The sequence below is a fragment of the Chelonia mydas genome, chromosome 8, assembly GCF_015237465.2.
Source record: "Chelonia mydas isolate rCheMyd1 chromosome 8, rCheMyd1.pri.v2, whole genome shotgun sequence".
Taxonomy (NCBI): Eukaryota; Metazoa; Chordata; order Testudines; family Cheloniidae; genus Chelonia; species Chelonia mydas.
The window spans coordinates 27,867,088-27,890,724 of NC_057854.1; the positions used below are offsets into that span (position 1 = coordinate 27,867,088).

General features: G+C 39.0%; 1 protein-coding gene across 1 annotated transcript in view; it reads left to right on the top strand.

Moving 5' to 3' along the window:
* The window catches only part of TENM2 (teneurin transmembrane protein 2), an 832,723-nt gene that overhangs the window by 83,185 nt on the left and 725,901 nt on the right, over positions 1-23,637 (top strand). Inside the window, exon 3 of the mRNA XM_043521038.1 lies at positions 22,209-22,484. Within this exon, the coding sequence (XP_043376973.1) occupies positions 22,209-22,484 (276 nt within the window). The remainder of the gene's footprint in view (positions 1-22,208; positions 22,485-23,637) is intronic.

Sequence of the window (23,637 nt, forward strand, 5' to 3'; positions counted from 1 at the left end):
TTTTAGTAATATTGGACCTTGCTAGAAGACTGTTACATCTTTTAGTTGGCAGGAGAGAGAGGAGAATTTCAGCGTGCAGGCTATTGAATTGTGTTTTTAGTAATTTTCTATTGTACTTCTAACTCTGTCAACCGCCTGCCTACCCCTCCTACTCCACACCCTCCAGCTTAGATGTATATATTATAAAATTCTTTTCATTTCTGATCTTTCCTTCTTTGCATTATTTCACAGTTTATATTTCAACATAAATGAGAGATTGAAATCTTTTAGTTTTTTCCTTTTTAAAAAAATCCGTGAAGGGGATGGGCAGGTGGTGCACACTCAATGTGTCGGATGCAAAAGCCTGACATACGCAATCCGTACAAATGTACACCTTTTAATATATGAAATAGGCAATAGTCATTGATATGTCTTGTGTTGTATGAATGCATATGTAAATGTAATATGCACAATGTGTGTCTGTTAAAATATCGAAATCAAGATATGTTGTTGGATTAGTTTCAGAAAATGCCTGTTACACATGTAGAGCCTGATTTTTTACCACTGGCTCAATCCAGTTTTTTTGCACCAGTGTAACTACATTTAAATAATTACATTGACTGGAGTTATACCAGTTTTTAAAACTGATATAACAGTGGTGAATCAGGGCTGTACGTGTTTTGGGGTGTGGACAAGGGTAGGCATCTTTGTACCTTTCTGTGCTACCAAACACTCTCTTGGTTAACAGCAGTATCTCAAAGTATGATTTTTAGAATCTCAGGATATTGAATAGTGCATTTTGTGATCCTTATTCTTAATGCCACTGCCAAGTTAGGTATCCTACTTGTAATGATGTAACATAGACTTGTACATTTTGGTTATGTCCACCCTGGATTGTAAACCTGTGTCTGTGGGACCCAGGCTCATGGACTCTCTGTTTCCAAGTCTGTACTTGTGAGTCTAAACCAGGGGTGGACAAACTTTTTGGCCCGAGGGCCACATTGGGGTGCAAAACTGTATGGAGGGCCGGGTAGGGAAGGCTGTGCCTCCCCAAACAGCCTGGCTCCTCCGCCCCTTATCTGCCCCCTCCCACTTCCTGCCCCCTAACTGCCCCCCTCAGAACTCCACCACCCTCTATCCAACCCCTCCCCCCGTTCCACCGTCCCCTGACTGCTCCCTCCGACCCCTATCCACACCCCTGCCCCCTGATGGGACTCCCACACCTGTCCCCTGACCCATCCATTCACCCCCTGCTCTCTATCCACACCTCCTCCCCTTACCATGCAGCTCAGAGCAGGGGGGAGGGGCACAGCAGGGGAGGGGCTGGGGTCTAGCCTCCCTGGCCAGGAGCTCAAGGGCCGGGTAGGGCAGTCCTGTGGGCCGGATGTGGCCCGCGGGCCGTAGTTTTCCCACTTCTGGTCTAAACTGTCTTGGAAACCTAGATTTACAATTGCTAGACTTGGGTCTCTTAGCTGTGCTAATGCGTCCATGCAGCACTGCACAGATGTTCTGACTCGAGGCCATGTCCACACTGCAAAATGACAAGGCTTGGACTGAATTCATAGTGGGATTTGGGCTCTGACTCACCCCGCAGCAGGATCCTAGGAGCCAGGTCGTGAGTGCATGCTGACCAGAGTCCAGCTGATTTGCATGAGGATGGAAGCAGAGCTTGGGCTCAAACCTGAGTTAGAGCCCAGGCCTAATGTGCAACACGGACATATTTTTTTAGTCCAGAGGGGACCATTATGATGATCTAGTGTCACCTCCTATATAATACAGACCAGAAAACCTGATTCAGTCATTTCTGTATCAAGCCTTCTATTTGAGCTATCACATATGACAACTACAATATTGCCAAGAAAAGTTTCTCATGTTGGGGGGAGAGTATATGTGGTGGGGCGGGGGGGAAGGTTGGAGAGATACTCTAGGACAGTGGTTCTTAACCTGGGATGCACGCACCCCTGGGGGGTGCAAGATGCCCTTTCTGGAGATGCGAGACATGCCAGATTTTTTTAGAAGGTAAATCATCGAAAACACAAATTAAGCACAGGCAGGTAAGTAAAACTACTTTTTCATCAAACCTATGTATTTATTAACATGATACTTTTTTTAATGATTACTGTAATATACAAACAAAAATATATCTAGGTTTAAAGAACTGACCTATTTCAGCGATTTTTGATAGGGGGTGCGAGAACATATTTTGAGAACCAGAGGGGTGCAGGCTGCAGTAAAGGTTAAGAACTACTGCTCTAGGACCTCTATTAGCATTATTTTTTCTATTTCATCTCCAACTTACTATGTTGACTGGATGTTAATTTTGTTTGAACACAAAAGTCATGAGCGGGAAATGAAGAATAAAACTTCTATGTAATTTTGAAATTAATCTGCTGTTTGTATGTAATTTACCATTTGTTTACTATCAGTTATAGTCATTACTGTCTATTGCAGGTGGGCACAATATTTTGTGGATCATAAATTCATATTAGAAGTAGTTCCTCATTGGGTAAGAGTATCAGTCTGCAAAGAGGCCCTATGAGCAGACACCTGCACTTATGTAAAGCCTAAGTGAATTCAGTGTGCTGGCTTCTCTGTGGTTATGAGAATCTGCCAGTGTGGTGGTCATGGATTTATTTGCGGAGTAAGGCATAAATTATGTCAACGATAAACATGTAGAACATATACGGTACAATATGGTAATTTTTCTGAACCTTGCCATTTACCTCCTTTAATAGTTGCAGTTAATACTACCTGTACATGAATATGCTTTCAGTCTTTGACATATGACATAGTTGTCATAGTAGCTATTAATACAAAATAAGAAATGTATAGTGTTCAACTTTATTATAGCTGTCTGTCAGAAAGTTCTGAGGTGCATTTCTTTAAAGTCTCTGTCTCCTGAGGAAAAGGGGATAAGGCAGTGTGTCCCTGGACAGGATCTATGTCTCATTATGTCAATCAAACGCCACTTCAGAGGGGAATAAAGAGATTTGTATCTCAAAGCTGTGCATAACGACTTCTCAGCTTTTCATTTCATATTTATGAGCGGTTTACTTTGAAGTGTTTATCAGGCAATACGCAGAAACATGAGAGAGGATTGCCTGAAACCATGTTCGAGTGTCTAATCTGTTAAATGCTTGCTGAGCAGGCTAGTTCATCAGTGCATGCAATGCAAAAAAGAAAAAAATAAACTGTTTTTTAGCTTTTGAAGCAGAATCTTTATATTAACAATATAAAAAGGATTAATAATGCCAAGCATTTTGAAATAATTGTAACATATAAAACTTACAAAAGTTGGCTGTGTACTGTATTAAATTGATAGTTCCTTGCTTCAACAGAAGCTAGACATAATTTAAAAATAAACTGACCCATTTAATATGGCCTTCCACTCTGAAGATCCGAATTTACAGTGACTACAGGACTCTGATTATCTAATCTAGAGGCTGAGGGCAATCATAAGGGTAGAATTCTCCAGTTCTTTGGATGGAGGGCAATTTCTGGCAGCTGATCAAAATACAGCAGTAGCATTGGTCTTTAAAGGAAAGAAGTATTCCACAATATTGCCCACTGACTCTGCTATATATGCAGTGGACCTGTGAGAAGGGAGGTAGGGTTAAATGGGGGAGAAGCCATAACTTTAGGTAAGACAGAAATGGAGCTGCCACCATTTCTCACTTTTAACATGTTTAGTGAGTGGGATAGGAAGGTAGATGTATACAATGATTGCTGTTACAGTTCAGTGTTACTCAGTGGTTTATTCTCTCTCCTCTGAACTCTGCTTTTATTTATTTACATAACTATATCGTGTGCGTGCGCATGAGATAGTCAGTTGATGGTTTTTAGATAAATAGGTCTTCAGGATGCCACTGAATATACTGAGGCCATATAAACTTTTTATATATGCCTTTTTAAAAAAAATTAAACAAATAAAAGCCAGGATTTCACCTTTTCAAAAATAGTTTCAACTATTTTATTCTGTTTTTTATTCACTATCAGTGTAATCGGTTCTGTGCCAAACACAAAATGCAAGTACTCTGCTGCAAAGAGCTTTCTCTTTTGCTGTGCTATTTAGAGAGATGGCTTCAGGATATATGCCAACACTTTCCTCTGATTTTGGATTACTTGATTTTTAGGGTCTTCCATTTAGGACTTTTGACGATCCAACCCAAAGTGTCTCAAGCACCCATAAATTCAAAAGTGTGGAGACACAGTATTTCTGATAGCTAGACCCGAGGTGTCTGTTTAGAAATACCAAAAACCACTTCTGGAAATTTTGGTCTTAGTTCTGTTTTCTTCATCTGTTGGTATGATGGGTACATATGTTTACCCCCTTCCAATTCCCTTAAAAGTATCTCAGATAAAATTAACTTACCATTAAAAAAGGGATAGAGAATAAGATTAAGAATATCTTATTGCCCTTATATAAATCCATGGTACACCCACATCTTGAATACTGCATACAGATGTGGTCCCCTCATCTCAAAAAAGATATACTGGCATTAGAAAAGGTTCAGAAAAGGGCAACTAAAATCATTAGGGATTTGGAATGGGTCCCATATGAAGAGAGATTAAAGAGGCTAGGACTTTTCAGCTTGGAAAAGAGGAGACGAAGGGGGGATCTGATAGAGGTATATAAAATCATGAGTGGTGTGGAGAAAGTGAATAAGGAAACGTTATTTACTTGTTCCCATAGCATACGAACTAGGGGCCACCAAATGAAATTAATGGGCAGCAGGTTTAAAACAAATAAAAGGAAGTTCTTCTCACAGCGCACAGTCAACCTGTGGAACTCCTTGCCTGAGGAGGTTGTGAAGGCTAGGACTATAACAGGGTTTAAAAGAGAACTGGGTAAATTCATGGAGGCTAAGTCCATTAATGGCTATTAGCCAAGATGGGAAAGGAATGGTGTCCCTAGCCTCTGTTTGTCAGAGGGTGGAGATGGATGGCAGGAGAGAGATCACTTGATCATTACCTGTTAGGTTCACTCCCTCTGGGGCACCTGACATTGGCCACTGTCGGTAGACAGGATACTGGGCTGGATGGACCTTTGGTCTGACCCAGTATGGCCATTCTTATGTTATCTTATGTTAACTAACTCACAAAGAGAGAGCAAAGGAGCAAATACAGCACCATGAAGACTTACAACCAATCTGAAATTTAAAGAAAATGTGCTGTTCTTGTACTAGATACCTAGAGATGCATGGTCTGCGTGTGGTGGCGGAAGCTACTGGACCCAGGTGCTAAAAGCCAGCCTCTCGGGTCAATGACAGAGAAACAACTCTGAGGTAATAGTCAAATCCTGCTTCCTTCCAGTGCAGAAGGCCTGAAGCACAGAGGAAGTACCATCATTTCTGAGAGAGTACAGTGGCTGAGAGGCAGTGGAGAAGCATGTGGGAAGCCAGGTTGTCTGCCAAAGCTCACACAATAGGGAGTGGGAACTGAAGCCATAGCAGCTGCTATAATGATTCATTGGGCAGTCATAACTCCCCCCCTCAAACTTAGGTGAGATAGGGGAGAAATACAGATGCAGGATGCAGCAAGGGCCATAGAGCCTGGTGCAGAATGTGGGAGGGGAGAATTCTGTTCTTCCTGGCCAAAGTTTTCAAAGTTTTTTTTTGCAAAGTTTTGCAAAGTATTGCAAAGTTTTCCTGTGCTCATTCTGTTGTTGCACAGGGGACCATGACTTGGAGCTTAAAGTGTGCAATAAGGTTATAAAATTTACTTACTTTGGAAAGAGCAGGATAGGATAACATGCAAAAGGTGATTCTTTGAGAAGATCTGTAAGGTTTAAAAAGTGGGAACTCGTGTGAGGATCAGTGAAGAATTCAATTTAACCTTCCTTCTGCTAAATCCTAATAATTCTGTAATTAGAGTCTATGAAGTGATAAAATTAAAAGCATCCAGGTATACTTGACCTTTATCAGTCAGACATGAATTTATCATTTCACCTGATCTGCAAGATACTTATAGAACAAGTTAAGCAACTTAAAAAGTATGATGAAGTGCACTGTAAAAATAGCTGCATGGAACAATTTGCACAGTAGCACTCTTTGAAACCAAGCAGGTTTTGGTCTATACCTATTTGTAGCATTTACTGATACTTCCTTACTAAGAATTTATATATAGGGTTTATGATATCCCAGTACAGAGAATAAGCAGTGGAGACCAGTTAGATGACAAATTGGCTTTTATAGTACCTAGTTATAGGGCAGAAGTGTTTTATCTTGGAATGATTAGTATTGTCGATATTATGTAAAGGGTGGAAGTGTGTAGTAGAAGTCACAAGCAGAAAAATAGCAATGTCTTTTGTGTGTGTGTGTAATGCTCAAGGAGGTAAATCTAGTGGCTAAGTATTTATTTGTATTTATCAAGTGTTTAGTACTCTGGACATGGAAAGCAGAACTTTTGGATGGAAAGAACAACAAAAAGGAACACAAATGCTGGGTTTCTGCTGCCCAGGCTTGACATAGTTACCTTTCTGATCTAGCAACCCTGCTAAATCAAACAGAGGGTGTTTTGTACTAATCCGGTGTCACCTGTAAGCAATGACTTTCTCCTAGGACTCTTGGATCCTAGTACAGAAGCTCGACCACTTGAGCTACAGGAGAATGTTTGATAGAACCGTAGCTGTGAGTATGTCCCTCCAGACCCAGGGTGAGACCCATTGCTAGTAATACAATTATTAAGATGGAAGTCCAAAGTCCGTGGTGAGGCAGAAAAAATCCAGGAAGCATGACTTTGCTGGTTCGGATGCATAGAGAGGATGAATGAAGGGGACTGAAGTGAAGATAGCATGGCAGGAGATGGTGGTAGGAAAGAGACCCCAAGAAAAGCTGAGGAAGCAATGGCTGGATTGCGTCAAAGAAGAGGGTGAACAGGTGGACCTTACTGCTGCCTCAGACAAAGGGGGTGGATGCTTGCACGATGACCTGCCCCTAATTCATGGGAAAAGGGGCTGGGGATTTAGAAGACAGTTACAAGTAAACTGTTAATATAGGTCACCAGATCATTTCTCTGAGGTAAAGAGATGGTGGATACTCACCCATTTTATTATGTGAGGTAAGCACAACCTCCTTTCTGCGATGCTGATAACATAGGGAGGGTTAATTTTGCAGAGGTGGAGGAAATGGTGGTACTCTCCTAAACTTTGCTCACCTGCGATCCCAAAATGTGACATCTCTCATAGAGCAGATTGATCAGATGATCAAAATCTGATCATGCAGGCTTTGGTGGGCTTTTCAGGCTTGGCTTCCTCCCCAGTGGTGGTGTTCCACCACAGATATCCTTGGGGAGGCTGGTATAAGGCATAGACACAATGAGCACGGAGCCCTGACTCACATGGTTATGTGATGTCAGAACATAAGCTTTTCAATAAAAATAAAATTGTTTCTAGCTCTCATGGTTGTGAAGAGAAGCTAGAAAATGTGACCCAAATATAGCTGGCCTTTGCTCCTGGATACACCCAAGGCTCTGCTTCTCATTCTGGCCTTTTGGCTGCACAGTGTAGACTGGGAATAAAAGTGGTATCATCTCCTAAGCACCACCCACTTATGACACCACTCTCAGTGGACTCTGTAGATTGGTGATTTCCCCCATCTCCCTTTCTACTATGCTTTGATCAGCAGTGAATCAGTTAATAGTGCTGATATTTAAACTATCATCACTGGGTATTAGAGCTAGGACCCCAGTGAGATAAACAGGGTGGTTCTCCTCTCTGAGCTATTGTTTGAGGTTCTGGACAGAAGTAAGCAGACCTCACTGAATCAATTTGCATTCATTTTAAAATTTTTCAAGATTTTTTTTCTGCAACCATAGTGCTGGAAACAAGAGCTGATCAGAAAATTGAAATTGGTAGAGTTGGAAATTTCAAACAAAAAACCTTCAGTTGAAATAGTTTGTTTAAAAGAAAACTGTTTTCCTGTATGAAATTTCTAATTACTTTGAATTGAAATTTTTCAATTCAAATGAACATTTTGAAATAAGCATTTTGTTTTTCATTTTGACTTAAAATATTTGGGGATGGAGGGGGAAAGTTGCTTGGTGTTTTTTTGTTTGTTTGTTTGTTTTTTGTTTTAAATTACATTTTCAGTCTAAACACATTTCATTTTTGGCATTTCCTATGGGGAAAAATCTGAATTGTCACTTTTACGCACGCACGCACGCAATTTTTTTCAAGGGGAATATTACCACATGCAAAATTTAAACTAGCTATGTTGGAAACTTAATTTTCATTTCAGGTAGATTCTGGAGAACAAGATGGCCGACTCAGAAAGCGATTTGCAGATCACTGACTTGGCATGAAGTTATGTTTGTTGAGGAGCTGGGAGGAAAAGTGACACCAAAACTTCAAGGAAAGCAAAGTTAACAGTATGAGATTGGGAAGCAAATGGAAATTTAGGCTTAAATGCCCAAAGAACTGATCATAATAACAAAGTAGTGCTCCTTTTCAGGGGTGGGACAGAAGGATGACAATAGTATGTGCCTGTGAGCATCATAGCCAAATTATAAGAGGCTAAAGTGAAAAATCCAGTGGATTTTCTATGGAACAGAAGGAAACTGAGAGCAGCAGTGACATCACTCTTTGTGTGTGGAAAATGTCACTGGAGGGAGGAAGAAAGAGGGGCCAGGAAAGGGGGTGGCATTTCTTCCTTCCCAACTTCTACAGAAAACTGATAACAATGATGTATTCCTAACAAGGCCGACCCCACAGGCATACCCATAGTGCATTTTCCTGTCAAATGGCTACTATTGTGTACATTAAAAAAAAAAAAAAGCCTGTGTTCATGGTTGCATATTCATTCTACAGATGATAGTAATTGGCACATAAAGGAAATCCCTGTAGTAAAAGTGTATATTCCATCTGCAGGAAAATTCAGGACCAAAAATAATTGGCTGAGTTGGTGCCAACTGCTCCATTTATAACATCACAATAGACAATGGCCATGAAAGTAACTAATTATCTTACAAGGTTTGAAAATGAAAAGATGAAAGCAGCTTATAATATCAAGTAAATAAAGACATTTCCTCATTTCTTCATTATGAATGAAAACAATAAAAAAGTGTTGCTGCCATCTATTTGGCAATAAGTACATTATCTAATAGCAGTGAATCAGTCTCCCTTGATGTTTAATTTGGATTTTTTTTTTCCTTCGGGGTTCTAGTGATCAAATACATTTTTTAACTAAATTACCAATTTTATCACACTTTGCTGGGAAGTTTCAGGAGCTATGAGAACACCTTTTCCCCCTTTCATCTGTAACTGCTTCTAGGAGTGCTAAAACTTTGGGAAACTTGTTTCCAGTTCAGGTGGATGCATCTATCACTGCTGAAAGTGATTTGAGTTAGTCTTTTGGTAGATACTTTTAGCCGTATTAGAGACTGGCTGGCACCTCTGGCATTGCTGAAGCCTATTATGAACAACATCACTCAAACATGTACAGAACACTACAGGGTTCAGTAGTGGCACAGGGCTCTTTTATTCTATTGTATAGGATACATTTTATGGTGCCACTTTTTCTAGTTGACATGTTTACAGTAGAGAAGCTCCTTATGACTAAACAGCTGACAGCTGCTAAAGCCAATAAACTCTTTACATGTGCCTGGGGACCTTCATAAGATATTACCAATGTTCTGAACGTGTGAAGTACAAAAGAAAACACATAAGGAATCGTCTGATGGCAGCATTTGCAGATACTTCCATGATGCCCAATTAGCCAGTTATAAAGGTATGAAAGTTCATTGCCTGTGACTTTTACTGTTTCTTAAAAGCAAAATTTATTGGGCATATTCTTAGATATGAACAGTGGTTGTTTAGTTGTTTTCATAGGGTATTTAAGCTTTATTTTAATAACAGAACAACCAGAAAAAGAATGTTTATCTAATTCATCAGAGTATCCTCAGGAATGTGTACTTCTGATAAAACGTTTTCTAGAAACTTTCCCATACAGAGATGCAAGTTTTTTAAGTAAAATAACTGAGTACAGACTTGCCCACTGATGTACATAGTTTTACTGTAAAGAGACTATATCCACAGGCATGCACATATATAGGGACATCAAAAGGCAATTGAGCTTAAAAGGCCTCAAATCTTTTTATGATAAATACTTAGGTGCTTTTACAACAGCATCTCTGACACAGATAAGCTCATGAAAGTGCCCATCTAGAATGCCACTGACATCCTGCTGGTATCATAGTCTAACAAAAACTGCTGCCTAGTGTTGAAGAGTCTGGATTGTACACTATGAATATGAGTAGATGTATCTAACCATCTAATGCAGCTGGTTCTAATTGTGATACCACTTTGTTCCTATCCTGAAACTTGCTTGAAAGTGGAGTACACTTTGAAGATCCAATCGGTGTCCATCATGGAAAGAACTAACGGTGCAGAGACAGGAGTGACTAGTGGATGCCAATGAGCCAGTTGTTGTGAATTAAAGGTCCACTTTAAAATAATAATGCTATCTAGTTTATTTTATGATTCGTGTCAGTTGTATCTGAACACCACCCAAGATTCTAAAGTGTGCACCTAGAGGTACAATGGTCTGTTTACTTTGTGCTTCTATAAAGCTTTCTAGTCAATGACTTAAACCATTTTATAATTAAACCTTCCAACACTCTATTAGGTAGATAAATATCTCAAATAGGGAACTGAGGTATGCTATTCAGTTACTTAAATGGAGATGTACATTGAGTTATTTGCCAAGCTGGGAATAGAAACCATCCTTTCTAACTCCGCAGTCCTATGCTTTAACCACTAGGCCAACATTTCGCTTCTCTGTATGCTCTGTTTGAGGTTTAGATTGAATTTTAGTGTCTGGGTGGCGAAAGTTGGGGTGGTGTGCCTGGATTACGGTTGGGAAATGCACTGGAATATTACTGGAAATTAGTAAAGCAACATCACTTAGGTGTTTTCACGCATGGATAGTCTCACCAGAGCTAGCAAAATTTAGGGTTCAAGTTTTTGTCTTGACTTGCACCCCATATATTCTTGTTGGAGTGTGTGGAGATAGAATCTGCAATAGTTTATAGTTTATAGTCTAACCCCAGCTGCCTAGCCCCAACTGACTGTCATTGCAGAGACAAGTTAAATCCTTCCTCCAACTAAACTCATGCAACCTCATTGACTTCATTTTAGTTGAGTTGCTACATGTGTAACTGAGGATAGAATTTGGGCCAGTATTTTTTCTCACAAAGGATAAAGTTTATAGGCTGCTTTCAGCCTTTGTTTTGAGAATGTTAAACCAGAAAGTGTTGCTGCTAATTATCAATGCCATACAGTAACCCCCTTGTTTATCTTCATTATTGAGTGAATATATCTTGTCATGAGTGATGTGGTGCAACTAATTCCAGAGTGGCAGAACCACATATACTATTGCAGCTGCTCCTAAATCCTGCTAGTACATAAAAACTAATTGTTATAGTTTTCCATCTGAAAACGCTTCTCATGTCTTTTTGCCACTTTCATGACTAGTGCAGAAAATAGGATTAGAATTGTGTCAGGTTACTGGTCATAGCCAACATCTCTCCAGGCATTCAGCAGTCACACTAAAGAACAGCCTTTTTTTTTTTTTTTTCCCCCCCCTTGTGCCAGGAAGCCAACATTGTAATTCAGAATTCTGAGTCGAATGCATGTATGTATTGGGAAGTGTCAGTACACAACATGAGAGAACTATGGCCTGGGTTTTAATTTGATATCCAAAGAATGTCCTTATATGCTAACTGGTAGATAAACTGGTAGATAAACAGTATAAGAGGCAGAGCTTCGGGGAGAAGCAGGAGGGAGCGGAGCTGCCATCAGCTGCTGGGCTCTTCCTATTCTCTTCTCCCCTTCTGCGAGAATGATGTCAACTCCTGAGGATGCGGGGAGAACACCACCTGCTTCCTGAAGCAAGTCTTGTTGGCTGCTGTTCCCCAGGGGCGGGGGAGGTAGCCAACTGGGGGAGTTTCCACCAGGTGGGGCTGAAATTCTCAAGTGGGCTAGGACTTCTTGCATCACCATGAGACTGGTTGCAGCCCAGCCATACTTGCAGGACTTGCAAAGAAATCGCAAGAGCTGACAGCACTGAAAGAGCAGAGGGGAGTTAATCGTACTATTTCCCCACCTCCCCCCTGCTCCAACCAGTGCACAGGACAGATACAGGGCTGTGTAGTGAAGGAGGCAATTGTGTGTGGGACCTATATCTCACTGGTTGCAAAAGTTTGAACTTGGGTAGTTGGCGAGGTAGAGGATTACAGGAGGAGAAAGGATGTTTGAGGAAGTTAAATGCCACCCTGGAGAATTGGATTTTGCTACAGCATTCTTTGCTGTGCTGGGCAAGTCACATAAACCCAAGTGTTCTTCGTAAGTCACTTATTGTGCTCCTCTTTTTGTAGGTTCCCAACTTGAGAAACCTGGCGCCAAATTTCCAGAACTGTTGAGCACTCATGACTGCGACTGAAGTTGACTGGAGCTATGTCATGAACATATAAAAGTGCAAAGTACTTCGAAAAATTTGTCCCTAGGTTTCACAAGTTTAGCACCCAAAATTAGTGGGCATTTCTTAGGACTTTTGCTTTATTCTCTGGGTTTCAGTTCATGGTTTTTCAAAAGGTAGATCATACCAGACCAACCTGATCTACTTCTTTGAGAAGATAACTGGTTTGTTTTAGACAAAGGAAATGCAGTAGATCTAATCTACCTCTATTTCAGTAAGGCATTTGACACATTTCCACACTGGAGATTATTAGTTAAATTTGAGAAGAAAGGGATTTAATGTTAGAATTGAAAAGTGGATAAGGAACTGGTTAAAGGAGAGACTACAATGGGTCATACTGAAAGGTGAACAGTCAGGCTGGAGGGGGGTTACTAGTGCAGTTCCTCAGGGATTGGTCATGGGACCAACCTTATTTAACATTTTCATTAATGACCTTGGCACAAAAAGTGGGAGTGTGCTTATAAAATTTGCGTATGACACAAAGTTCGGAGGTATTGCCAATCTGGAAGAGAACTGGAGTATCATACAAGAAGATTTTGAAAAGTAAAGTTATAGAAATGGGATAAAATTTAATAGTGCAAAGTATAAGGTCCTTCACTTAAGGACTAACAAGAGTTTTTGCTATAAGCTGGGACATATCAGTTGGAAGTGATGGAGGAGAAAGACCTGGGTGTATTGGTTGATCACAGGACAATTATGCGCCACTAATGTGATGTGGCTGTGAAAAGGGTTAATGCAGTCCTAGGATGCATTTGGTGAGGTATTTGCAGTAGAGACAGGGAAGTGTTAGTATCATTATACAAGGCACTGGTGAGACCTCAATCTGGAATACTGTATGCAATTCTGGTCTCCGATGTTTGAGAGATGAATTCAAACTGGAACAGGTCAGAGAAGGGCTACTAGGGTGATCCGAGGAATGGAAGAGGAGACTCAAAGAGCTTGGCTTGTTTAACCTAACCAAACAAAAGCTGAGGGGAGATATGATTGCTCTCTCTAAGTACATCAGATGGAAAAATACCATGGAGGGAGAGGACTTATTTAAGTGCCAGTGTGGACATAAGAACAAATGGATGTAAACTGGTCATCAACAAGTTTAGACTTGAAATTAGATGAAGGTTTCTAACAATCAGAGGAATGAAGTTCTGGAACAGCCTTACAAGGGGAGCAAAAAACCTAACTGGCTTCAAGACTAAGCTTGATAAGTTTATGGAGGGGATGTTATGATGAGACTCCTACAATGGCATGTAGCTGATCTGCATCTGTTAGCAGCAAATAGCTCCAACAGCTGGTGATGGGACGCTAGATGGGGAGGGCTCTGAGTAATTACAGAGAATTCTTTCCCAGGTGTGTGTCTGTTAGATCTTGCCCAAAAGCTCAGGGCCTAATTGATCACCATATAGGGTTGGGAAGGAGATTCCCCCCCCCCACCCCAAAATCAGATTGGCATTGACCTTGGTGGTTTTTTGCCTTCCTTTGCATCACGAAGCATAGGTCACTTGCAGATTTAAACTAGTGTCTCTGTAACTTGAAGTTTTTAAATCCTGATTTGAGGATGTCAGTACCTCAGCCAGAGGTTATGGGTCTGTTATGGGAGTGGGTGGGTGAGGTTCTGTGGCCTGCAATGTGCAGAAGGTCAGACTAGATAATCCTGATGGTCCTTTCTGACATAAAGTCTGAGTTTCCCAACTGTAAAAGGGTGATAACACCTCTCCTCACAGGAGTGTTGAGAAGATTGATATTTTGAAGCACTCCGATATTATACCAATGAGCCCCATGAAGAAATTTATAATTTTTTTCAGTGCATTATTTGAATGGTGTGTTGTAAATAAGACTAGGACCATACATGGAATGAGAATAAAAAAGAAATACTGAGTAACAACTCGTTCACTGAATGAGGCAGGTATCTTGCAGAAAAAAATAGTAGAAGATCATGTAATTAAAGCCATAAATGGATATTCACAACAGGGCTGAATTAAGATTGCATAGTCAACCTTAAGTTTGGCATTTTTGAAAGTTTTGGTGCATGGCTTCGCAACCTTCATGGTCTGTTAACTTAATTTTTTAATGTAATATACTAATAATATCAGCAAACTGGTTGTCAACACCCCTGCTCAAAAAAAACAAAAACAAAAAAACCCTCATCCAACCTGTAATATTAGACTTTTTGGTTTCTGAGCTAGCTTGAGGAATGGCAGGATTATGAAGAAGAAAATCAAAAGGATTTTGTTGTGACTAAACAGATGCTAGAAAACAAAGTTCCCTTTGGCTGGCTCAATCCAGTTTCATTCAGTAAACTTTCTTAGATTAACAGATAGTTTGATTGCTAAGAAGCGTTCATGTGTGTATTTCATTTAAAGTTTATTACCTAGAAAACAGCATGTTCTTAACCCTCCCAAAATTCCAGTCTGAGTGTTTATCGTATACAAACGCTATTCATTATTGTGCCACTTCTGTGTGCACTGTTGAGGCAGCTGCACTTTACTGATAGATGTGGTGATTCCTGCCGTGTTCCCATACAGTTGGTATGCCCAGCTAGTAAAGTCTGTAAACCACTTTATTATCTATTTGGATGAAAGGTGCTTTATAAATGTAAGATCATTATCATTAAGTTAAAGTTATACATTGGAGTTGTTCATTAATTATGAAATGTTTGGCTTTGTGAGCAAGCAATAGCTAGAACCCAATAACACTTGAAGTGCAGAAAATAAGTAGTCTGCTGACCTTTTTGCTCTGTGGTTAACTGTTACACATAGCTGCACGGTAAAGGTCCACCTATTCATCCCTGCTATGTTTCTGTATGCTATCTCTTTCAAAATCTGTGGGCATTAGAATCAGCTGTATATCTTTTCCACTGGGAGGGTCTGCTCTTCAAGCAGATCTGTTCCCTGGCATTTTAAGGAATTTGGCCACATTCAGATCTGCACTACAAGTACACTACATCTTATACTTGCTCCTTTTTTTGGCAGCAAAGGAATATATGGGGATTTGAATTTTTAAAAATAGATGGATATGTAGAAGAAATGGCTAACCCCGAACTCGGTGCAGTGTAACCCAGACCATTGAATTTCACACACTAATTCTTGCCTCAGGCTCAGTAATTTAATGGTGCTGTCCTTTGAATGGGTGTGGGGTCTTTTTCTGAATGGGAGGTTTCTACCCTCTGTGGCATCAACAATGTTAAATGGGAGAATTTTCCAGGCATATGCATTTTAGTTTAATCACACAAACCCCATTAATCTCAGAGTCATGTGGTTAATTCCCTGCACATAACACACAAAATGAATGTCTCTCTTTCTTGTGCACATTAAAACAATTGAAATGCAAGGTGATGTATAAGTGCAAAGATATACACGCAAGTGCTCGTATTAAAGGAATTTTTCTGAGAATCTTAATTTGGGTAAAACAATAAGAAAGTCACAAATGCAGGAGAACAATAAGTAGAGACTTGGCTCTTCTTCAGACTCCTCTGAGCAAATATCTTCAGTTTTGGAGGCTGAATCTAAAATGCATAATAATATATAATTAGAACCAATATCTAATATGTTGGAATGTGGAATGGAATGTAAACTGAGTTGAGAAAGGAAGCCTAAGATAGCATTGACATATATAAAATATTAGAAGATTGAAAAAATTGGTATTGTTACCCACTTTTATTCATCTTCTAAGGTATGATAAAAGTGTGTAAAATGAGTAGAGAAGTGTCTGTTAGGCGTTTGTTCTCCCTGTCTCATAACACAAGAAGGGGAGACTTTCAATGAAATTAAATGTTGTCAAATTCAAAACTTTTTCATGCAACACAGCACTTAGACTGAAGAACCCATTGCCACAGAAAGTCATTGAGGCCAAGAATTTAGCAAGATTTAGAAAGGGATTAGACACTTAAATGGATATCAAGAATATCCACAATTGTTATAATTTTGAAAGGAGTATATAAACCTCATGCTTCAGGGCTTAGGCCGATCTCTAATTGTTAGAGATCGGGATGAGACCTAATGTGGAGGGAAGATTATTCCAGGTCTACCTATTGCTGTGTTGTTAGACCTTCCTCTGAGGCATCTTGTATAATGTGGCCACTGTCAGAGATAGGATGCTGAATTAGAAGCACCCTGAGTCTGGTCCATTATGGAAATTCCTGTATTCCTATAATGTGCTATTAACTAATCCAAACCTCTATCTACAGATCAGGTGAAAAATACCACAGGCTTTGTTTTCTGATCTTTGTGTGTTGATATAGTGAATAGAATAGTGCTTCATTCATTTAATCGCACCCTTTTGGAGTATTTGTTGCCACATAAGTTATGTAGTCAGTTTGAAAACAGTATTAGCAGCTTAATTTTGATTTCAATGTGTAATATATGTTAGAAAACTGCTTTTGTACTACTGGGAAACTACATAATGCACTTGCATCTTGGACTTGATGATCCAGTAGTTCCTTTCTATCTCTTAATATTATGAACTTAAGATCAATAACCTACTTTTACTTGGCAGGTTATCTGTACCTTAACAAAACATATGGAATTAACTGCCGAAGTTTAATTAAAATAATCACCATTGAAGATGTCTTGCAGGTTAATAGCGCCTATAATATTCTAAGGACTTCTGATTCCTGGAGAATTTTTTTAAAATTACTGATGAGTTGCTTTCATTGCAACATGTTGTTTTAAAGAACCAAAGCTCTTTATTCCACTCATTTGGTGGAAGTGTGTGTGTGTTTGTTTTGTCACCAACAGTGCGATACATGCCTATAAAGCACGTAAAGTCTTTGCCTGTGGTCAGAAGGCAGAGTAAGAATAGATTCTGAATTACATTTTGGTACTCTGGATTCCAACTCGCATAGTGTTTTATACTAACCTCCTACTCTGCAAGTAAAGCTTCACTATAGTGCAGATATTTTTTGGATCCCATGTACAGCACTATTGGAATACGTTAAGTAGCACTAAAATAATCCAGCCATCTGCTTTACTACTAAAAGTAGTAAATTACTTGTAGTGAATTTCAGCTCAGAGGGCCAGCTTCCCTCCTTCTCTATGGATGCAGAACAGTGTAGATTGAACTCTTTTCCCTTTGTTCTCACAAGGTCACAGAGTTGGCAGAAGACACCAGGCAACAGATACCACCACTCCCCTTGCCTGGGTGTTCTCTGAGCTGCAGCATTATTTTATCTCAGGCTCTAAGGAAGCTTCGTGGAGGGCTCTTCCTGAGAGAGAGAGAGACAGAATTGGATCATCTGGCCAAAATGACTCTGTAGCTTCCCAGGCCCTGTCCTTTTATGTGGCTTACGCTGGCTGGCCCGCTCTACTGAAGAGTAGAGATTATGGGTATTTTGCACTACTCTGCCTTTGCTCTGGCAAACTATTTGGCATGAGGGTCCCACATGCTGGAGTCTGCTGAATCGTCCGAGCCCAGGAAGTGAATTTGGGTACATTGTTGATTCTTGACATGAACACATTTGACTTGCTAAAGAAATGCTGGATGCTTGCAATTTGCAATTTTTTAAATTGCATCCATACATCTGAGTATAATAATGACTTTTATCCCATACAGAAATAAAAAAAAGTGGTTTATTAATATCACTTGAACCCTAGTGCACAATTACAGCTGGACAAATAATCTATTAATGAGCACAATCACTATGTTAGAGAAGATATGGGTTGTTTTAGTTTCAAGAGTTGATGAGTAAGCAGGCATATGATATAGGGATGTAAAATTAAAGAATGCTATACAGAAGACAGGATAAATAGGAGCACTCATGCCTTTTTCTTAAAATCCAAAAACCAAGGGACGGTCAATGAAACTGAATGGCAGCATTTTTGAAACTGGTAATTGGAAATATTTGTGTACAGGATGCAAACCAGCCACTGACTGGAGAAGGAAGACACTTCCACTATGGTGTTATTCTATAACTATACCCTGTCACGATAGGGTTTTTTGCAAAAGAATCTCATGCTAACTTCTGTTGGAGACAGGATCCTGGCCTTAGAAGGACCAGTGGTCTGGCCGAATTCCTACATCTGACTCTTAATTTGATCTGTTTGTATAGATATACTGTTATCTCTGGAAGCCACATACATTTTGCCATACTCCCAATTAGTAGAAGCCAAAACAGCTGAAAAAGTGAATTCTGTTTCTATTACCTCTCTTCAACCCATTTCCATTTATCTCAGAGAAAATAATATGAACAGTCATATTAAGTTCATTGTTTGCATCAAATGTTAGTTTGTTTTTGATGTCAATACCGAATGTTCATTAGAGTGTAAACATCTGGGCATTTAAAGGCTATTAAAATCTACAGAGTAGTATTAAAATACTTAACTGTATATAAAAGCTTAATTAAGCTAATATATTCATAATAGCTTTGTGTTCATACATACTTATGTTAACAACAAACAAAATCTTTTTTAAAAGCATATTTCCACTTTTATATTTGGGATGGGTATAATTTTAGCATCACTTCACGTCGGGTATGTTTCATATAAGTTTCAGTAGGTCCTTGAACCTGCACTGTGCCATTCAAAATGTGCCAGAATTGCAGGATACAGTTTGCATTTTGTATGAGACACTTCTTTGGTTCAGTGTGGATGCTTTTATACCATTAAGTAGCTTTCTAAGTTTCAGATCAGTTCAAATCCAGAATGGCAAAGGCAAAACTTTAATAAAACTCGCCAGATTATTTTTTTGTAAATCTATGGACTGTGCACAATTTGTAAGTAATCACTAAAATTCATGGGATTGTGTTCAACCCAGACAACCTACCATGTGAACAGTTATCAAAAATTCATTATGAAAATCAAATGGAATAATAAAGATTACTTAAAGAATCACTGCCAAACTACAGATGACAAAAAGCTTTGCTTTCAATTTTGGGGCAAGGGCCATGAATCAAAATACATTTCTCTCAAAATCTGGGTATTTTCTTTTTTTATATGCTGAAAACTTAAAGTAGTGGAGTTCCGCATGATATGGGGTTTCTGTTGCAAAAGGTTGGCACATCTTAAGTGTCATATTCTCAAGACACACATCATAACACCTGTAATTATTTTACCAAGCAGAATAGACTCTTAACAGAAAACATTTGGGTTAATTTCCCTTAATTAAGTCTTGAGGGAAAGGAGGTGACTCTTTGTTTGTGTGTTTTTCTTTTTATCTTATTTTTAAACATCACAGCTGACTAATTTGTTCCCTTAGAAATGTCCCTTCTCCCTTTTTATTTCTCTAACTCACTGCCGCCTTATTGCAGTGTTCCTCCTAGCACAGGAAGGGTGCAATCTGTTAATGCTGTTTGGTTTATTGGCTAAAGTGGGGTATCTCAGGAGCTGAAAGTTGCTATTCAGGAGCATATCCATCCTCTTTTGGTCAAGCAAACAGCTTAAGGCAAGCCTGCACTACAAAATTAAGTCAACCTAAGTTAGGTTGACTTGCAACCATCGCAGTAATTAAACTACTTTTGCATGTCTACACTATGCTCTTTGTGTTGGCGGTGTGTGTCCTTGCCAGAAGTGCTTGTGCTGATTTAACTGTGTGGGACATTGTGGGACAGTTTTTGAAAGTCAGCAACAGTTTATGTAAGCAACGCAGCGTCTGTGCTGATGCTGTGTTGACCTAACTATATCTACTTAAGTGGTCCATCTCTTGCGGAGATGGAGTTGTTAAGGGCTTGTCTACACTCGCAATTTACAGCGCTGCAACTTTCTCGCTCAGGGGTGTGTAAAAATACTCCCCTGAGCACAGCAAGTTTCAGTGCTGTAAAGTGCCAGTGTAGATCGTGCACCAGCGCTGGGAGCTATTCCCGTCATGGAGGTGGGTTTTTTAGAGCGCTGGGAAGTTCTCTCCCAGTGCTCTGCCGCAACCACACAAGCCACGTTAAGCTGCGGCATCATATCAACCTCATAACAACTTATGCCTTACATCAACCTAACTGTAGGGTAGACCAGGGCTTAATCCTTCTGAAAGAGAAATCACATGCTCTTTCTTTAACTGGTGGGTTTGGGGATAAAGGTTAAGTAAAACATAACTTTACTTTGCATAGCAGTTTTCTCAAAATAGTTTATGGATTTAAATCAGTGATACTCCGACTGCAGCTTATAGGCCGCAAGTGGCTCTTTAAGTGTGTCTTGCGACTCTTTGCAGCACACAACATTAAAACACTGTGTGATTTAATTATTAACCAATGAGGATGCTTTTACTATGTTAACCAATTAAGTTGTCAACTTGCAGTGTTATTAATTTACTTGCTGTGAGAATAATATATTTTAAAAACTACATATTTCCCCATGATACTATTTAAATATGAATAGTACTACAGTAAATGAAACAATGAATTCATATTACTGTGGCTCTTTTGGGTAATTTGGATCACTAATTTGGCTCCTGAACCACTGAGATCTGAGTGTTACTGAGTTAAATGATCTTGTGGGACTGGAAAAAGATTTATGTAGATCGATTAACTAGATATTTTAAATATATGAGCTGTCTTGATTGATCTGTGTGAATGGAATTGTTACTTTTTGTTTTTAAACTGGTTAATGAAGCATATTTATTAATGAAAATATCTTGTACAAAAGTTGCCTGTTTATAATCTGTCTTTGGGTGTCTTGATTTGATATAAATGTGTGTGGGGGCAAATAGACTGTTTAAACAGACTATAAAAGCACCATTATGGAAGCACGGACCTCAGACTAAGTTGCACTGTGAACAATATGAATTAAATATTCCGCAGATGTATTTCCAGTGACTTGAATCTGTCTTTGTTCTTCATTTCTGGTCTGGCATGGGTAAATGAAATTGCCCATGCTTTTCAAAACCAGCGGAGCCAGAGAGACCAGTGAATATTTCCTTATATATATATTTCTAAGTTCTTTGTCCCTTATTGTCTAAAAAGATGCATGGTCTGTTCTTAGTACCCTTGGGAATATGTGAGTGCGTTGTAAATGTGTCACCTACCAACTTACTGAGTCATATTATGAGCTACTGTGTTTTGACATGAATCCTAGAAGGTTTGACTTCAGACATGCTGTTCTCCTGTTTGCATTTTTTGACACAGTAACATTACTCATAACATTACTGTTGGGAGCAAAACTTCTGTGAATGGAGAAAACGCATGTCACCTATTTCAGTTGTAACAGGAAACCCAAAATATCTAACCTTCCCACATATTAAAGCTGTGCAAAATTGTGACAACTTTTCATACTATGTACAGTTTTCCACTATTCTGGGTGACTCTGCACTCAAATTGTTTGCACTAAGTTAAATTAAATCTTTCACATTTTCAATGAAAAATAGTTTGAAGTTTAAAGCCATTTCTTCCTGGAAGTGGTGGTCGTTTTTTGCTCCGAAATGGGTTGATTTTGTCCACCTTATAAGTGATTAAAAATGACGACATGTAGCAATGGTTTTGGTGAAACCGTTCATAACAAAGGCCTCAATCCTGCGAATAATGTTAAGCATGTGAAGTCAATAGGACTGCTTATGTGCATAATATTAATCACCTGCCTAAGTGTTTACAGATTTGAGGCCAAAATATGGGAGAGGAAGGAATGCCTCAGATTTTGAGGAGTTTTATCTTTTGTTTTGTGTGTTTCACAATTCTCTCTGCTACACACCATATGCTTCTGATGAGCCTTGTCCTTACAAATCTGTCCACCATATACAATTCATTATGAAGGCATGATTTATAAAATATCTATGAGAAGGTAAGGTGGCCTGTTAATTTTATTTTAAATATTTTGACTAATTGTTTTTGTTTTACTGTCCTCCTAGGAACTAACTTCACCCTTGCAGAACTAGGAATCTGTGAGCCCTCTCCCCATCGAAGTGGCTACTGCTCAGACATAGGAATACTTCATCAAGGCTATTCCTTGAGCACCGGGTCTGATGCTGACTCAGACACAGAGGGAGGAATGTCTCCAGAGCATGCTATAAGGCTGTGGGGGAGAGGGATAAAATCCAGGCGCAGTTCCGGTCTGTCAAGTCGTGAAAACTCAGCCCTTACACTGACTGACTCTGACAATGAAAATAAGTCAGATGAGGAAAACGGTAGGCCTGTTTCTTGAATATATGTTTTAATATATATCTATAAGAACATATGGTGGTATTTTTTGCATATAAATGAGTCACTTAAGTTCTTTCTTTTCCTTGTCCACTTGCCTTAAAAAAAAAAAAAAAGTAAATTAAAAAAATCAATTTTTACCAGAAATGACAGGAGAAATATTATATAATATAGTATGTATTTTAAATAACAACGTAATTGAATGGTGCTCTTATTCTCCAGTAAACTGCATAACAAAGAATGCGATTTGAAAAAACATGACCTATATCCAGAAATATTCTATTTGTAGGTATTTACAGGTGGTTTTTAATGGCAGCCTGGGTTTTCTCTTAAAGATGTTCTCAGAATACCACCTTGTTTTATACTTTAATTTACAGACAGCAATGCTTCATGTCTATTACTGAAGAGGAAACTTGGAGCAGATTGTGGAATTTAATAATGACAAGTCTGAAGAAACTTATCAGAATTTTTTTTTCTTGTATATGATTTTTACCCACAGTGTGAAATAAGGTTAATAGTTTTTAACTAATTAAAACCATATTAATTCACAGTCAATAGGACTCTTGTTCAGGTGTTCTCATGAAACTTTGAAAGCTTTATCTGAATCTCAGGTTTCTAATCTCTTAATGGTAAGTACATGCAAGGTTTTATAATGCAAATGTATGTATCACAGTAACTTAAAAAGATATGTATATATCTGTTTAGTATAGATTCTTAGCTGTTTAATTTAAAAATAAAAAGGTAAATTACATAATGCAGAACCCATGTAGGACAAAACACATGGGCAATGATTTGTTGTGAATAAAAACTACATTAAGCTAACTACCACTTGAAATGTTTAAAAAAAGTTAGTTAAAATTCACATAAAACAATTTAAAACTCATTTCTCAGCAGTGTTCTGTGCCTACTTTAAAAAAAATGCCTAGCTAGTGAAGATGACTTGCTATGGATAGCAATGCAGTGTCTGCCTTCAATAATTCTCCACACTAAGATGTGAATAAGGCAGGAGTGTATAAGCTGAAGTCACTCAAAAAAAAACCCCCCAAAACAATCAAGTTTAATTCTGAAATAAGCCATTTTGGGGAGATAAAGAGGAATCACAAGAATAGTGTTCTACTGTGGCATCAATAGAAACATTCA